Source organism: Ostrinia furnacalis, unplaced genomic scaffold, assembly GCF_004193835.3.
Source record: "Ostrinia furnacalis isolate ACB-3 unplaced genomic scaffold, ASM419383v2 OfSCF0215, whole genome shotgun sequence".
Lineage (NCBI taxonomy): Eukaryota > Metazoa > Arthropoda > Insecta > Lepidoptera > Crambidae > Ostrinia > Ostrinia furnacalis.
Window position 1 is genome coordinate 84,237 of NW_021130454.1, and position 19,701 is coordinate 103,937.

The following is a 19,701-nucleotide window of genomic DNA, read 5'->3' on the forward strand; positions in this document are numbered from 1 at the left end:
TGCGTGTCGGACTCACGCACAAAGGGTTCCGTACCATTAATTTATGATTTTTTTTTAATTTAAGTTATTTGTATGAAAGATTACGCGTTAATAAGCGGTTTACGATTTACGAGGTATTAAAAAAAACTACTTACTAGATCTCGTTAAAAAAAATTTTCGTTGGTAGTTTTTATAGTAATGTACACCATATGTATTTTTTAGATTTTTCATTTTCTTATTTTAGAAGTTTGAGGGGGGGGGGACCAACTTTTTTCCACTTTGAAGCGTCTGTCACGCAAACTATTCCGTTTAAAAAAAAATATTTTAGAAACCTCGATATCATTTTTGAAGACCTATCCATAGATAGCCCAGACGTACGTGTTTGATGAAAAAAAAAATTTTGGGTTTCAGTTCTAAGTATGGAGANTATCGAATGAGCCGACACTAGCCCATGTTAACATGGTCATATAAATGGTATGGTGAAGTCAGAAATTTGATATCATTTTCATTTTTTTAATTTTCATACAAAATAAATTTTATAAAGTCCGATTTGTATGAAACTTAAAATAATTAAAATGAAGATATCAATTTTCTGACTTCACCATACCATTTATATAAACATGTTAACATGGGCTAGTATCGGCTCATACATATACCCATTTACCTAACACCCTGTATTGTAGTAAGGTAATCGAGGGGCAACTACAGAATCCTACAGTTTACTATTTCAATTTTATTTTAACTATCTTATTTGAAATCTTTTGTGAACCATCGTTTATTTCTTTTTACAGAGATGCCTCAGAAAGAAGATATGGACGAAAAATCAAATTTACCCGAAGAACTAAAAGATGAATCGCCAAAAATTTACAAAAACGAAAAAGAATTAATGATAGAAATGAAAATAGACGTCTATAAAAAAATTGTGAAACCAAAGAATATAATAAAGAAAAAAGAAAAAACAACTNATTATGCGCACATTAGAAATGCGCTTTGGCCGACCGGACTCGATCGCACTGTCCGAGATAGAAAATCTAAGAAATCTTCAGAGACTCACCGACTCTCCGCAACAGATTTGTGTGTTCGCTACTCGAATAAAGAATAGCGTAGCGACTCTTCGCGCACTTGGACGGACACACTACCTGTATAACCCCGAGATAGTACACAGTCTGACCGAGAAGCTTACACCAGCGCTTCGCTACCGCTGGTACGATTACGCCTGGGAGCACACAGAAGAGGAACCGGACCTCATCAAGTTCAGCCGCTTCATCGAGCGAGAGGCCGAGAAGTGTGCCAAGTTCGCCGCTCCCGAACCGATCTACAGAGAACACAGCTACCCACACCGGAAAATACAGAATACCCAGCGTGTCTTCCACATCGAACAGAAGACAGTACAGAGATCGTCGTGCCCAGTTTGCAAGAGCAACCACTCCGTCACCGATTGCAGCGAGATGAAACAAGCCCATAGTAGTGAACGCTGGGACATTGCCAAACAGAAACGCCTGTGCTACCGCTGCCTTCGTCCCTGGAATAGAGCACACAGATGCCCAGGCATTCAATGCAGAGTAAATGGGTGCAGAAAGACACATCACAGAATATTGCACCACGAAACAGTCGCGCCTACAGAGAAAATACACGCAATAGTTTCGCCTACGCACGTCGATAAAATTGCTAATAGAAATCCGTCAGGCGCTATTAGAAACGGAAGATCGTCCCAAAACCAGCGGGAGNATCATTCAATAAATGTGTAGTCTACATATTTCTGTTAGCTGGCAACCTTGAGCCGTGAATGTGTATCGGCTATAAACCCACATGCGGACTCCGCCTGCCGATACATCACGTCCGCATCGGGAATGTTTTTTGACTAAATTTCTCCTTCGTACAATAATAAAGTGGTTTATGCCATACGATTTATGGGACTAAACGATAATAGTATAGGACAAAGGACTACAGCAAATGCATATTTCTAATCTAAAGGAAGGTTAAAACAAAACAATAGATGTTCCCGAGTAGGATAAGGAAGTCCCAATTTTTCTCTTATTTATATTCCCATTTCCAAACGAACTGCAGGAAATATTTCTTTCTTATTCACAAGCCAATGGAGTTCGGATTTCTAAATATGATTTATATCATCACCAACAGGGGCTAGAAATTTTCACTGAGTTCTAGAGATTTATAAGCGTTAAGAAGATTCCCGTAGGCGCGGCGCGTAGATTTACGGCGTGGTCGTTACCATGTGGGACCTATCTGCGAGATTTGTAACTCTACACCCGCAGGCGAACTAATCTGCGGTAAGAAGCTCTATGGACGCCCAGAGATGGGGGGTGGAAGATTTTGATCATTTCTACCACTGTCTTAATACAATAGAAGAAAAAGTATAATTTTCAGCAAACGACTAATCTAATTTAAGGTTATTCTTCCAAATTGAAACCTTTTCTGAACGTTATAACTGCTAACGCCAATAAAATTATAAAACTGTCTTAGATAGTTTTAGATCCTTTCACAAAACAACGACTTTCTAAACTCCATTTCAGCGTAAGACGAGAATGAACATGACATAATTTATAGCTGATCCGCACTCGGCGTTCTTAGTTCTAGGAATTCGATCCGAATCTACAGAGCTGTTTAATTTATGCCTGTCATTACGGATGTTTTTTAAAACGGATCTGATGGAATTCCAAATTTGTAGAGAGATAGACTGGAGAGTGAAACACAGAATTATTTAATTAGGTCAATTAGTTTACTCAATTAAGGCTTTTTGGTAGACTGTCTTCGTCCGTTCGTTTCAACTAAATGACGTCCACTGCTAATTACTACACAGATTTTATTGAATGCTTCATCAAACGATAAACGATACAGGCTAATAAAGAACATAACAAGCTTTTATTAAATGTCAACATGCATTTATTATTCTTCCACGAAATGGGGTGTTTGTTGCTTAAGATTTTTACGCATATCATTTGTAACAAAAGGAAATATCGCTTCTTAAATATCGTCTATGAAACTAGAAACGTCCTTTTATAATCGTAAGTCATGATTTATTGCGGACCCAACTTTGTTCGTAAATAAGATCTCTATCGCACGTAGGTCAGTTTGATTTAAGTCACCATTATTATAATCCAGCTCAGCAAAAATCTGAGAAACCCCAGCGGGACCCGCTTATCCCCTTGATTTGAATTACTGCCTCGGCTCTAGGGAATAAGATAGAGGATTATTCCGATTTCCAACGATTTTGAAGTACTTTTCGTGATTTCATTCTGGTAAACATGACCTATAAGTTTATGGGACCGTAAATAATTTTATTAGACAAACATCCATAATATATTGAGATAAAAGACAAATGTTATTAGTATGGAAGAGTGCTTTATTGAAATGATCAACCTCAAAAACAAGAAATCTGATTTTGATGAAAATCATCAATAGGTACTTATCGTTGTTATGTAATGGAACATTTGAATCCCATCAAAAACAATACTTGTCAAAAAAACCAAGTCTTGCAACTCAGTTGTTCTATGGTTAGAATTTTGATGATCGGTGAGTCAGTGAGTCAGTGAGTGACAAAATTAAGTAACTTTGACCCGTTATAATTCTTAAACAACTGGTTCAAATTGAATGAAATTTTAAATATACCGTGTCTTTACAATGCCTGCATAGCTAATAAAAATTCAGCCTTCTAGTTTTATCCACAACGAAGTTACAGGCGGTCGAAAATGGCCGAAAATCGAGAAAAGGATGGTACGGCCGTGCCGCTTTTTTGCTCGACTTGGTGGGGGCACTGCCGTGTCCCCAGATAAATATTATATTATGCATGACATTTTGAATTGGCAATAGATTTAATAATGGTAGACGAATAAGAATTAAAGATAATACTCCAACATTTTACTCAGTAAAATAAAATAAATCCAATTTCGTAAATCAGATTAAGTTTCTCAACATAATTCTCTTCGTTCAAAGTACCGAGCCTTGTAATCGAAAGTCCCAAATTGACCTCTAGGCGGGAAATTGTCAAAACAAATAAAATACACTCGCAATCGAAGAATTCTCGTCTGATTGTATCGTAATTCTCTTTGTTCTAGCTTGTAATTTTCTTTGAACATTTTTTCACTTCAGAATTTACTCGCTATGTAAATATCTCATAACAAATTCCCTCAGCGAAATATGTCAGTGTCAATTAGGGTCCCCTCAAAAGCTCGGAAGGAGTTACTAATTATGTTTAGGTGCCAGTTATGGCAGCAGATTTAACGGGATGCACTAAATTGTGTATTATCGGACCCAAAGTAAGGTTCGAGCCAAGCTTGGCAACTAAACTGCATGTGATTCAACTCTCTATTTCAGTTCTGCATTAAAAGTCAATTTGCGCGATGACAGTAAAGTATTAAATAAAAACACCGTCAGAATATTTTCATAGTTGGTACTGACTCCCGTTACTCGCTAGAGGGTAAATAAGACAGGCTTACAATGAGAAAAGGATAAATTAGTGCTGCAAGCTAGTAACTAGTGCAGTAGGCAGGGCATGAGTTAAATATTGTTTCCTAAAGCCTACCACGCCAACCGTTCCTGGTAGACAGCTTAACGACTTTATTCCTAGTTAGTTCAGTTTACAACTTTGAAAACATGCAACTCTATCATTAATCTAACGTACAAACCAGGCATTTACGATGCCACAAACACTCAACAGCTTTTTAAGCAAAAACTTTTTCAGCGTTAAAACAGAAGGGGCCACTTACCAAAGATCTACCCTTATATCGGTCCCTGAGGCGTGTGGATCGTCGAATACCGTCAGGCTTAAAGCCTTTAAGAATAAAAGACGCCTGATTTAAAGCCCCCTGTCGGCGATAACGGGAAAACAGGCTGTGCTACCGGCCGCTCCATAAAACTTCCAACTACCCACGTCTTATCGGCTCTCGAGATCTACCCGCATCTTGGCCGCAGTCGGACGGTGTCAGCAGAGAGCGCTAGACGCGAATTATGTACCCATTACGCGTGATCTATGATCCTGTAACCTGACAAGCTAATGAATGCTGCCAGCAGCCAGCACCATCCACTGATCTAGAAACCATATCTAATAAAGCAATACCCTAGAGTATAGAGCGTAGATGATTAATAATACTCCATCATAGACAATAATTTAATGTGGCAAGATTATAACGCGGAATAAATAAAAAGCCATTTCAAATATTGGTATCGTAGGATCTTATCCCAAACGACTCACAGCGGGACGAAATAAAATTACGCAACTCCTTTGGGGACAAGGAGCTAGGACATGCGACGTCACGTTACAGGGGATTATTGCCCCTGCACTAGAGAATGCACCCTCGACTTCGGTGCCATAACGGCACATATTGGAAAAAACGAGGGCGACAACCCCAGGGCATTAGTGGGGATTATTGCTATATCTCTTAACAACGCATTACGTTACTCGATAAGTCACGTTGAATCTAAAGCGCTTTGTCTGGGGAACAAAACGTTTCTACCGTATCGATTGTTCTGCGAGCGTGAAATCTAAAGCTTTATCTGATCGAACGATAGGATTTGCAGGAGAAAAGGTAAGTAACTTACGCACATTAAGTTTGAGCCGCCCCGTTATAGAAAATGTACATTTCACCAAGAGTTCGGTCACACAAGTGTCCATTTTGTTACGGTCATCTGTTGCGTCCATAAATTATGTAAGTCACCCTTGGCTTTCCGATGAGTCACCAGGGCGGACAAATGAGTTCGCATGGCGATGAAGAGGCGAGGGCCTATACCAGGGGTGGACTTTCCTTTTTCCATCAGGTCACAATATCACAAGTGCCATTGACCATTTCGCCATTGTCCGATATAGCCACTGAATCTCGTATTACACTTCTTTTTTAACTGTAATATAACTAATTTTGTAAACAGCTAAGTTGCCAAAATTGTTAAGTCTCATATAGGTGTATGATATTATATTTTATAGTACATGATAGCATTTAGTTCAGGATCGATTACTCGTCGTATGTAAGTATGTGTAAGTCAAAATGGCCGCGAGCCATGCTTTGCCCATCCCTGGCCTAAACTAATTAATTAGACTGTTTGACCCTAATAACAATTTGTTTAGGCATCCCGTCGTTCTACAACATAATTAAATTAAATTGAATAAGCATTGAATTCCGTTACACTGGAAAACTTGTACCGCAAACAATTTCAATTTCTCATTATCAACGATGATATTTGATAAGCCGGCAAAATATCAAATATCTGTGTAAATTGTAATTTGAAAATTTCATAACACAAACAGACAGACAGATCGTATTTCACTAAGAGCGTGTTCAAAAGACGCTCCCACCCAACCTCAAAGTCTAATAAAATGGTCAAGTCTGACTCCCAATAATTACGATACAATAATCCGATTACGGACTTCCAAAAAACGTTGATCGGCTTTACAACTACTGAGGATCATAGAGTTCAGTACACATCGTTTATGAAGGGTCTTAGAGTAGGGATGGGTAGCCTTTGTTGAATTCCTGAGGCAATAAGATTACGATTTCACTGTTCGACAAACTATTAGTTTTGCGATAACGCGAATAGACGTTTTTGCGCTGCAAATATGCTGTTATTTAGTTCAGGGTTATTACAAAGATACTTGAAGAATTCGTCCCAATGGTTGTACAGACTCAGGTTGTTGACTAAAGAATTATGCTAAGTGTGTCACTTGTCATATCCTGTGGAATTTAGAATAAAATATTCAGCGTGGATAAAGCAGAATCGCGAGAATTCAGGCTCTTGCTCAAGCCATTTGCGAGGTAATGGCGCGAGTGAGACTGCCGGCAGGCTCCTAATGGAAAAATGTACCGATCACAGAGCCTTTCAGCTCACTACTTTATCATTTCGCAAAGATTTTGGAGAAAAAATTATGCGCCTCATTATTTTCTAGCCCCTTTGTCATATTTCTACGAAATAGGATATGACGTGTAACATGTTTACACGCTGCGCAAGATTACATTGTAGGGGTGGGTGTAAAACCAACAGGGGTGCAACGTTCTTATTAACGGCCTGTCGGATGTGTTACCCTAAACCCTAATCCCTTTTGAATCATGCGCTTATATCATACAATATTACTGCGAAGGAACTCAATGACTCGGCAAATAATTTCAATTTGAAAAAGTCATTAAAAAGAATGGACTTTCTTCTAATCAAAGCAAACATCGACAATTCTGAGATAACTATTTCGAGAATCCTACATCATATTTCTGCTCATGTAGTGTAGTAGGTAGGTAATAGTAGGATATTATATGCTGTAATTAAGCAATATAGCGTACGTGGCGGTTCTTCGAAAGCTACACCTAAGGTCTAATTCTGAAAGTTAGACCTTATAGGTCTTACTCTTAGCGATCAGTCTCTAGAAGTGCGCTGTTGGACATCCGATATTCAGCATTATTTATAGTCCGATTTTTAATTCGACGGAATTCTGACAGCTGTCATTTTTTGACAATTCAGATGTAATAAGCCTTTTTTGCTTTGAATTATTAATAAATAATATGAAATGAAATTTCATCAAGTACAACTTACAAGAATGAACTATTGTTTGTTTTGTGAATTTAATGTACCCGAATTATTATGTACATTTTAAAGATTAAATAGAAAAAAACGTGTTTTTAACACGGTAAAACAACATATTATCATAAACGAAAATATGTATTGATCATCAATCATCATTATCGTCATCATAATCAACTTGGATTATAAAATTGGCATCTTGTTAAATTGATTATTTTATGAAGCTAAGATTTTATTAACAAAAGGATTTTCATAAAAAAGGTTTGTAACCCATGGATTATTGGCCAGGGAGTCCAGTAATAGAAAAATAATTTCCCAATTTTTTTTGTAACTTCAAAAATATGATAATAAAAATTCAAATAACCATTTTGGAATGATCAGTACATTTTTAAGCCTTAGTTTTTCAAGTGAAACCTTAAATTCAAGAAAGGATTATTTTTTAATTTGTGAAAATGCTCTCCATTCTTAGTGGGAATGTTTCAATGTTGACAACACTTCTGAAATGTCAAAATTCCGTCGAATTAAAAATCAGAGTTTAGTTGACTAGACAACACAAAAAATATTGCTCTGTAAAATACTTACCGATACTGACATAAATTTTATTCATTATAATGTTATATGCAAAATTATGCTTAAAACACAATTTATTAACATTGACATGATTTCATCACATGATGAATGAATCATTAACGCAAATTAAAGCAAATGTGTATTCGGCTATGACTAGACGATTAAAACACTTTATTAAATGAATGTAACAAATGAAAAATCAGGGCTTGAAATTCACACCAAAGAGCACATTTTAATCCTGCTTATTTCCAAGTGCCGCTTTAAAATATTCGTTGCATTAAAACCACTTTGCCGAGCGTGGGGCTGATGTTGTCTTTAATTAAGAAAGTAATCATGATTCTGTATCAATAAATTACATTACAGAGTTCCCTGTCGAAATAAAGCAACGGGCAATTTATTTATTGTACCGATTCGAGGTGAAAATAGGGCCGTAGGAGGGATATACCGCGAGGGATCCCACGCCCCGGGAGAATAAGGAAGGCAAACACTTTGATACAGTACGGAGCAATTCGTTCGACGTCTGGGTAGGCAGACCTCTGGGAGAAAATTAAGATGGACCGTACTCCAAAGCCGGCGAAAATTAGTTTGAATAATATTTTATGCCAGCTAATTAAATTACAATCATTGTTTGCCCGGCCTACAATGGGCCGAGCGTGATACCGCAAATGAGTTTTTGGGACCAACCGGACTTAGAAGTTCACCCCACACAGAAAGCGGGAAGCGTTCTGTAGGTGATAATAATATTCTATGTCTATTGAAAATTCGTAAGTTTTTGAGCCTTCATTTCCAATTAAATTATCCCCGTGTCGACTTGTCTGTGATTAAACCTTTAAATCTAGCTCAACTGAGAAGTAATCAATGGTTTGGAATACAATAATGTTCCTTCCAAAAAGCCTCTTAGATTTTGGTTTTCTGCCAGTTATGTAGATTTCCTGAACTTTTAACCCTAAACCTAATGACAGTAAATCTAAAGGTCAATTTCAGTTGCAACAAAAGGCACAAAAGTGCACATTGCTCTCTAAAAAGACCGTATACGACTCATAGGATTACTCGCAAACTCTTGCGATAGAAGCACTTCCGATTAGGTCCCGAATAAGCTTAGGAAATGTTAAACCCCACCAAACATTAAGGATCCAACATAAAATCCGTCAGCCTTAAGTTTGTTTTCAGCTGGGAGCGTGTGCTGGATCACGAAGCAGATTAAGATGACTGGGGGCTCTGAACTCGGCACTAGTTAATAGGATCAACAATGTAACGTATAGAATGTTAAATTGTGTGCTTTTACTTCCTTCTCGTCGTTTATAAAGTTTTGGTGTCATTTTCGATCAAGTGGATTATGTTTTGAACGTATGTTCAATCTCAGACAGATCTTACGCTTACCCAATTTTAAAATTGTCAAAATTAACATTGGATTCAACTACATGACCCTACAAACATGTTACAGCAATTTGAAGAGTGCTTAAAGCAGGTTGCTCTTAAAAAGGTTCGAATGCCACCAAACTGATACGGTACATCACACTACGTAGTACATCCATCACCGACAATAGAAATTCCGTAGGCGGTCATTACAAAATCATTGTGTGAAGCGATGTGAATGACTCGAGATCGTGACTCAGCGCCGATACCTTTGTCCCGCCCACTTGTCACTTGCCAGCATGCTCCAAGATCTTCTTTGTTGATTGTTGAAACAAAGTAGGGCCCACAAATCACTATATCAGTAGAACATGGCCGACCGATAGAACTGGCTAAAATAGTTATATCATACCCTATAACCCCACAAAGCTAATGGCGTGAAAAACATATTTCTAACCGTATCGTGATTGCAAAATCCGTGTTTTATTTAAAAAAAATCCCATTTCGGACTTCTCTATAGATGTTTCATATTGTGAGTAAAACTTTTTAGTTTTAGAAAGTGAACACACTGCGTCTGAATTTTGCTTCCACATTCTGTTGTCCCATTAGGTGTAATATTCATGTAGTGTTCTAAAATACATTAATATTACCGTCTTAATGTTACTATTGTCTATACCGGTTCCGCAGATATAACGACTTGTGCGATTTATCATCGTAAGTCGTAACGTAACTTAGGCTTTTTGTTCAGATCAGTTTGCGTTAAAAGCTTTCTTAAAACTTAAGATCTTTACCTAATCAACTGCTGAAGTCTTGAAGCTTATTGTGGATTTTTGTGAGTATGGAATCCACCAAAACCACCACTACCTCACTAAAAAGCCGTCTATAATAAGAACGAAATGTTTTCTCGGAGTAACTCTGTTTTAGTCATCCAGCACATTTTGACTAAACCGAACTTAACGCAGTTTCTATTTATTAATTTATTTAGTTTTCTCCTTGTTGCTACTGTCTACTCACGGACATTGCCCGCGGGCGGCGTGACCGGAGGGAGCGGCGAGCGTTCGGCGAACGAACAAGCAATGTTCGGTTTGCGAGCGAACATCGAAGAAGACGATCCTGACGCACTCTCTTCAACGACTTTGCACAAAACGATCTCGATAACATTGTAAATTTATACCGAATAGATAATTAATTTCATACAGTCCACTCTTTTCATTTATAAACTTCCACTACACTCACTATCGAAGTAACAACTACGTACCAAGCTGTTAGTACGTGTAGCATCACAATTATGATTGCAATCGAGCCATGTAAATCAGTTCTAAACAGTAATGAAGTTCCCAAACCCCGATCATAATACCGTCCGAATTGGTTAAGTTTCCAACAGCCTGTCCTTTGTAAACATGATGAATAAATAATAACAGCTAATTCGGACTCTGAAGACATAATAATTAGAACCAGTATTGATTTTAATATCTTCATTATTAAACGTTTAGAAAGCGTATGTAAGCGATCTTACTGATAATTACATGACTGTGCATAGTAAATAGAAGAAATAAAAAGATGATTTAAGAAAAGAAATGAAAAACTGTTTTGCTAAAACCAGTTTAAATAGGTTCGACCTGTAAATCTTTCAAAAAGGGGCTCATCATCGTCATCATCAGCTTGCTTTAACCACTGCTGGACGTAGATTCATCGTACTCAAGCCTTTTCTAGGCTGTTCTCTTCACTAAAAGAGATCACAAGACATAATAAGGAAGAAAGCAGCTTGCATAATCTTCCAAAGCAATATAATCTTAAATGGGACATGTGCAGCATGCATTTCATACAAGAATATACTACCTAGTTATATTTTTAATCCACAGTTCAGTGAACTTTCATTGACGCGTCTATAAACAATAATCATTTAACACTTACATCGCACGTCGCGGGATTCGCGCGCCACGTTCTCGGGTACCGTTAGCAGCAGTCACGCGTGACCGACAGCAAAACACGAGTGTCACGCAAAAAATGCGACCGTAATGACACACTGAACAATAAACACGAAACCGCGTGTGAAAAACCTTCGCCTGTCAAAATACAACGATACAAAAGCAACACCCACAATTTGTAATCCCAACTAATATTATAAATGCGAAAGTAACTCTGTCTGTCTGTCTGTCTGTCTGTCTGTCTGTCTGTCTGTCTGTTACGCTTTCCCGCTTAAACCTCGCAACCGATTTTGATGAAATTTGGCATAAAGATAGTTTGAGTCCCGGGAAAGAACATAGGATAGTTTTTATCTCGGTTTTTGAAACAGGGACGCGCGCGATAAAGTTTTTCTGTGACAGACAAAATTCAACGCGGGCGAAGCCGCGGGCGGAAAGCTAGTAAAAAATATGTCAGAACCATTTAAATACGTTTCTTTTCGTGAGTAATGCATTGTATTCAAGTTGTTCTAGGTCGTCTTGACTACGAATTTAATCCGAGAACATTTTGGAACGGCTTCTTTCTTTTTCTTCTGGGGTCCGTGGCCGAGTCCCCCAGTATTCGACGCACACGTGGTAGACGCCCCCGATTTAAATAAATTTAATATCATTTTTTTTTCGGCTTTTGCACTGAGTACAGTCAACGAAAAAAGTTTCACAAGCTAATTATTATACTAAACTATGCATGTTTGACGCTATTTATGCAATCTGGGAGCAAAATGTTAACCCAAAACCAGCAGTAGTAAAAAACAAAAAACTTTTGTAGGAATTATTTTCATTTCATTAGATTCATTTTTGTGTTTAATTCTACTGGCCTTATAAATATTTATTCGTTTATAAACATTTTTGTGCCTGACTGTACATTTGATTAAAAATTGCTTCAAATCGAATTTAACTGACCGGGGGAGTCGACCACGGGTGCGTCGAAAACTGGGGGACTCGGCCACGGACCCCTTCTTTTATGCCACGGACGACAGTATATGGAAAATTTAATTTACTTGATTTATTATGACAGTCAAATTGGTTGATATCACTGTCGGAAGGAATCTAACACCCTATTTATGATATAATTAACTTTAACGACTGTTCTTATGTTGTAATTAAAACTATGATGAAATCGAGCACGTCTCATCAACCAATAAACTCAATGAAAGTTATGTACGTGGAATTTTAATCTATACTAATATTATAAAGCTGAAGTTGTGGAACATGACGCTCAACCACCATAAGGAGTTAGAGCATTTAATTTACACAATCTTGGTTTGTCTATATATACTGGGCAGGGTAAAAAACTTCGTCACCGCGATGCAGGATTGTATGCGCGGTGGAGTTTGCCATAGTAAGATCGTAACAGCGCCATCTGTTGGTACGGTTTGTAGTGGCGCAATTTATTAATCACAGTTTGTTTATTTGGTTGAACGCGCTAATCTCAGGAACTACTGGACCAATTTGAAAAATTCTTTTTGTGTTGGATAGTCCGTTAATCCCTGAAGGCTTTAGGCTATATATCATTACGCTAAGACCACTAGGAGCGGAGCACCAATGAAGAATGTTTCAAATCAGTGATTTTTTTCCTTTTGAGAGCTGACGCTGCGTAAACGGTTAAAGTTTCGCATAAATTATGTATGATTTTTTTTCTTATATTTTGCGGGGCACCACGTAATTTGAATATATGCCATATGAAAGTCTTTCATTATTTTTTTTTTAATTTTTAAAAGACATTTAGGGGTCGCTACCAAGGTTTGAATTTTAAGTAAAAACACAAAATCTTTATTTGTTAGATTCATTTATTTTTAGCCGAAGCCAAGTAAAAATATTACAAAATTATTGTTGTTGCTATGAACTAAGATATTATGTACAATGTACATATTTGGATCCATTATTTTTAAGATATAAGAGTTTACTTGTTAGTATCTCGACGCGTCGGTACCATGGTCGGTACAGAAGAGGGGTTGAGGGGAGAAGGGGACAAGAAGCGATTGTCTATTCTATCTATGCGATGTTCATTTGCACCTAAAATGTGATATAAACACTTAAATAAAACATTTATGAAACCATGATTTAAGATCTTCAAAGCTTTTTGTAAATATTTTGACAGCTGGTAGCGACCTCTAAATCTTAACCAAAAAAAAAACAAAAAAAGCTAATTTCATATTTAGAGGTATATAATCGAATGAGAAAGTGCCCCGGGGAGAAATCAAAAGTCGAAAAATAAGGACCACCCTAATAATTAGACTAAATTATTAAAAGTGCCTACCCAAAGTCATTAGTCCACGCGGACGAAGTCGCGGGCACAGCTAGTTATTTTATAATTCTGTAAATCTTCTTAACAATCTGCAGTTGATTGAACACTGGAAATGAACAACAAACAATAAAAAAAAAACGTTTTCGTGACTGAATAACAATGAGATTTCATCGTGCCATTTCAAAGTTTTTGTAGAGGACTTTACCCTTGAAAGCAACATACCATTTGTACCAAAACTGATTTTTACTTTCAGATTTATAAGTTCAAAAGCGTGAGTCATGTTTCACGAGAGGATTTAAACAAAGGAGTATTTTTTTGTTGAGTTTACGTGTCTCGGGCATCCTCATGTTACAAGTTAAGCTGGCACGAGACAAGAATTAGCATAATTAACTAACATGCCTTATGTAATAGTTTGCAGTTTCCTCTTATGATAAACATCTCTAATGAGGCCGACTCTCGGTGTCAATTAGCATCGGTTACGTAGTTGAGACAACAGAAAGTGTTCAATACGTTTTAAAATAAGGATTATAGAAAGTTACTATTAGTATGATCAATCGACAGCACATCAGACTATTCTTTTTTGTTGCAAAATAGCCCGTATTACAACGAGATAAGGCCTAAATGGGTTTAGCTTGTGTTCTTTGGTCCGCACATCTTGCATATCGTCCCGATGCAGATGAGTTCATAAAGCGAGACATTGGTGACGTATCAGTCAAGGTTTTAGAACGGCAAGTAAAAATAAAATTTGACATTCATAAAAACGTAATAAAAATCGTAAAATTACGAGAATGCTCGGTGAATGCGAAAGACCAATTTAGTATAGTAGATCTTCACGGTCAATTGTTTAAAAAACTTAATTCACAGTTGAGAAACGGCTAAGCGCTCGAACAAACCGGAAAATCGGCCTAAAATTGGGCCCATAGAACACCATAAAGTTGTGGAAATAAAATCTAGAGCAAGGGAACGGTGGGGCAACTATTGCCGACGGCGTGACGAAACGCCGACGTGGTTACAGTTAGCCGCCATTGTTCGAGACCAGCCAGCGAGACATCTCATAATGGTGGATCGTTAACCCCACACTTGAGGTCACTGGGGATTAAATGCGATATGAAAATCGGGACCTGTTTTTTCAGGTTAACCCGATATTTGAAGAACTGTTGTCCTCTATTGATAAATAACAATAGTATTATTGTGACGCTTAAAATAAAATATCCTTGCTAAAGGTCATCATAACATCATTTCAGCCATAGGGTGTCCAATGCCTCCTCTAAGGATCTCCAGATTGACCGGAGGATAACGACGTGCATACAGCGCCTATGATGTCGTCTGCCCACCTTGTAGGTACTGATTTAATCATTACGGTCTTTGATTGCTGTAGCATAAAAGTAACAAGTATTCATACTACCTCTAACTTGAATAAAGGTTGAATAATTTAGGAATGACGGCCGCAGAACTGACGGCCGATGGGGCAGCAAGGCTCAGGAATGGAGGCCGCGTACCGGAAAACGCAGCGTGGGACGTCCACCTACAAGGTGGACCGACGACATCATAAAGGTAGCAGGAAGGCGCTGGACGCAGGCCGCTACCAATCGATCAACATGGAAATCATTGGGGGAGGCCTATGTTCAGCAGTGGACGTCCTATGGCTAAAATGATGATGATGACGAATTTAGGAAATACCTCATTTGATCACTTTGATACTTGATGATTTAGACTTCGAAAGTAGCACTTTCTACATGTAATCGTATTATCAGTGTTTATGACTTTCAAAGCTATCGTTACATTAACTACCGGTCTTAATCAAGGCTACAATGTAGCTGCACTAACAAGACTTAAATGAGGCGTACATTTGAGAAAGTCCGTTTCTAGACCAGCCCGTTAGAGCTTTACGCTTTTGACGGAATCGAAAAGCTGCTCACGAAGATTTCACATTTACATTTAAATAGTAGGACCGCGTACTACTTCTAGATTACATGATGAAACGTAATTGAAATGCGATTTCCTTTTTTGGTTCTCTAATTGGCTCTGAATTTTATTGAGACAGGGATAAAAGTAGTGATAAAATGTGTATAAGATTCCTTGAAGAACTATCAATGATTCATCAGTTCCAGAAATAATCTCCCAAGATAAACCATTGTCTATTTATAATTTGATAGTGTACAGTAGTAGAACATAAAACTCCAAAAAAGAAAAGCTCCAAAACTCATTTACTCCTAAATTTGCAGTGAACATAAGCCGGTCAAAGAAGTGCGGGGATTGGGTTGACTTCCCATTGTGCCCAAAGAAAAACTCGGGCAAAACGCACTGGATTTGGAAATTTATGTCCGTATAATCTGGTGTTACGTTTTCGCCGGTTTCGACTTTCGCCACCACTCCCAACAATGGACTGACGCGTTTCGGAGCTCTCAAGTTTGCAATTCCGCGTAACCTTTCTCATGTCGGCTTAAAAGCGTAACCTCATTCGATAATCCCCTTTCCGTAACGCGAATTTTCGTGATGAGTTAAGCTAAGGAAAGCGTGGAATGACGCCAGTCACTCAGGGATTCGTTCCTTTATCCGTATTTCGAGCAAGATTCGGTTCGCTGGTGCATAATTTTTCATCGATAGGACGTTCGGTTGGACGATGGATTAGTCAGCCTTGGCGGTCACAACATTAGAGTCAGATTCGAACGGCATTGCATTGACACTATTCGAGTTGTTTTGATTCTAGCCGTGCATGGTACGTGCGTAGGGTGGGCGTAGAGTATGTTCATTGGAGCATTCACACGGAAGAAGACTTGCTAGTATAGTGTCGCTTTCGGCTTGGTTTGTTTGTAAGAGTTTACTTACCAATTGAACAAGAAAAACTGGCATTATATGACTATCGTGAATTGTCTGCATTTATTAATGGACAGTGTCTAACAGTTTTATGCATCTTCGTTTATAGAAGACAAATGGGGCCTTAAATCATTTGTACCTAACAATAAAAAAGTAATTGAATTAAGTACATTTAACCTACATTGTATAATAGACTTAATTTAAGTGATTTTAGTTAATTAAGTGATTTATAATATTTTTTTAAGTTTCAAATGTGTCAACATACATACAATCAGCTCATTCTAATATTACCTACATATTTTACAACTAAAGTTGCTTAGTAAAGTATGTTTCTTTAATAATTAATGTTCTGCTTTTTATTTTATGCACTGGCTCTCCCTTGCTTGAACAGTGGCTGATTGATACAAAAGTTTCCTAGCGTTAAGTCTCCCATTGTATGTACCTACTTGTGTTTTGTGCAATACAATTATTATTATTAACCCATTTATTATGTCTAAAAATTACAATAAAAATAATATAACGGAATGAATAAGTAGTTGAAAAACCTTATAAATCATTAAAATAAGTTTCTAACTGACACATTTAGTTCAACATGTTTAGTCAGGGTTACATCTGTTTGCTAACTTTTATATTCTTTATTTAAAATAAAATCAATATCAACAACCTTCAAAATAAATCATTTGATAGGAAAATAAACATTCAGGTTCAATAGCTTTAGAACAAAACCAAATTCCACGAACTACAGACTAAATCGCAACCAACTATTTTATTGTTGTCGATTATCACAGCATCGACAACGAACGTTTTTAGAACTGTATTTTTTTTTATTCTACACAAGGCAGGTCCAATTAAGTCCAATAAGATCCTAATAGGTGAAAATAATAATAAATAACTTCTTTTCTTACCTAAATTTTTGTAAATGTATAATTATGAACCTTGTCAGACGTGTTAATAGAAGAATTAATAATGTCTGACTTGGGTTTTGTAATCACTACAATCCAGTAATTAATTTGATTCAATTTGGAATTTATGAGAAGCATTAATGACAGTATGACATTACTCAATAAAAGTGGCATATTATTTTGTAACGCAAACAATAACTTTTAATTACATTTTATAATTACTAGTAACTAGATACGTTTATTTCATTTATATTAATTAAGTTGATTAAGAACTCGTAAATGAAAATAGTTAAATAATTGACTTTGTTTTGGACATAAATCATTTGGTATTTCTGAAAATTTGGACTTGAGTGAAAGGCTTGAATGAACAACTTGCAGTTGGTTAAAAATACAGTGAGTGTAAATCAGTTTGGGAAAGGAGGAGTGGTTTAGTTTGGACACAAACAAAAAATGACCTTTACAGCCTTTGAGTAACGCTCTCGAGCTGACCTACCTTATCTCCTGGAATATTTTTTGCCGACATGGTGTCACCTTCCTATTCTATGGTCCGACGTCGTCTTGGGGACGATTTATCCAAAGAAAGGCTCTCGCTGTTGCCGTGACTGGCCAACATACGACACAAAACACTTCACTTCATCAATCACTTGGCCATCATCACTGATCGAGCGACGCATCAAAAACACAAACACAACGGCCGACCCATCTTTCGGAGTCGTAATCAGCACGATTTCCCATTGAGATTCATCGACACAGATAATTTTTCACAACACCATACACAAACACAGCGACTGACAGAAGCTAACTTGATTGAGCTCGCTTTGACGTAAAATGGCGAGGGATGGATGGTGTCCCTCCCGCCGCTCGCCCCGCGCATGCTATCTTGCTTGCAGCTGTAGAGGGCACTAGTGAACAATAACAAACAAGTTAGCAAATAGTTACTTGATATAGGCCTAGATGGCGCTTAAATTATTTATTTATTTATTTATTTATTTATTTATTTATTGATTTATTTATTTATATATTTATATTTATTTATTTATTTATATATTTATATATATTTATATATATTATTATATATTATATATTATATATTATATAATATATATATTATATATATAATATATATTATATATATATTATATATATTTATATATATTTATATATATATATATTATATTTATTTATATATTTATTTATATATTTATATTTATTTATATATATTTATATATATTTATTTATTATTTTATTTATATATTTATTTATTTATTATTAAGAAAGAAAGAAAAAATATTTGCGGTATTAAAGATATTATTACAATACAAATAGGTTATTTATAATGAATGAAATGAACAAATTAAAAGGAACGCGTGTTTTTCATATAAAATTATTTTAAGGGGCTATTTTTGATAAGTAAGTATGCGACATTGTTAAAATTTAATGTTAATGAGTTTATTTTTCTAACCTTTATGTCGTATACCGCCATCTATGAATACTTTCGGTAAACTTACTCAGATATCAGTGACAGTACTTCTAAATAAAAAGAAATTTTCAGATTATCAACATAAATCAATACTTCGCAAATAATTTTAAAGAAAGCTATACATCTTAATAAATATCATAGAATTTTGGTTACGTTATAAAAAAAATTTAAAAGTCTGTTGATTGGTATGTCACTTCCGACTAGTGAGGTTCATTAATTAATCGTTAATCGTTTCAATAAATCAATTGAATCAATACTATTGCAAGTTTTTACCTATTTTAAGAAAATTGTCAATTACTTTGTCATGATCATAAAAAGAAACTAATTTTATTTTAGCTTGGTGGGATTTGCAAATCTTGTAAAAATTCGTAACGTGAGTATGACAAAGTTTATTATGTCATCAGTAGTCATCATACTCATCATTCAAAAGGCCATAGCCATTCTAACTAGGTACTGTACTAAATTACTCAACTAATTCAAACAAGGCATGTAGGGATACATGGGTTTCCCGAAGCTTTACAATGCTAAGGCCTAAGGCTGTTATGATACGGAGTATATTCAGATCAGGGCTCCGATTGCGCTAATTTGTAATGTCTCCAATTCATTCGCGTTTTATCTCTAGACCACCATTTACGCTCCATTTATATTCCAGCTGACGTGCAATTTAAGTTCACGCGTAAAAAAAGGATTTATGCACTTTATATTAAAATTCCGAACACCTTAGTTTTTAAACTAAAATTACTAAAACACAGCAAATATTCATGAACCGTTTGACTTGCGTATGAGAAAAAGTAGCATTCTGTTTGTTTTTACTCAGAGGCGCAGTCGCATTCCATTTGCGTTACAGCTTCATTTGAACTAGCTGTCAAAACTTAC

The 19,701-nt window shown here is 36.5% G+C and overlaps 1 protein-coding gene across 1 annotated transcript; it reads left to right on the forward strand.

Annotated features, from left to right (window-relative positions):
• The first annotated feature begins 962 nt into the window (after nucleotides 1–962).
• On the forward strand, nucleotides 963–1,727 carry LOC114356561 (uncharacterized). The gene has a single exon (XM_028309775.1). It carries the CDS (start codon nucleotides 963–965, stop codon nucleotides 1,725–1,727), a length of 765 nt encoding a protein of 254 aa, XP_028165576.1.
• Nucleotides 1,728–19,701: the final 17,974 nt, after the last annotated feature.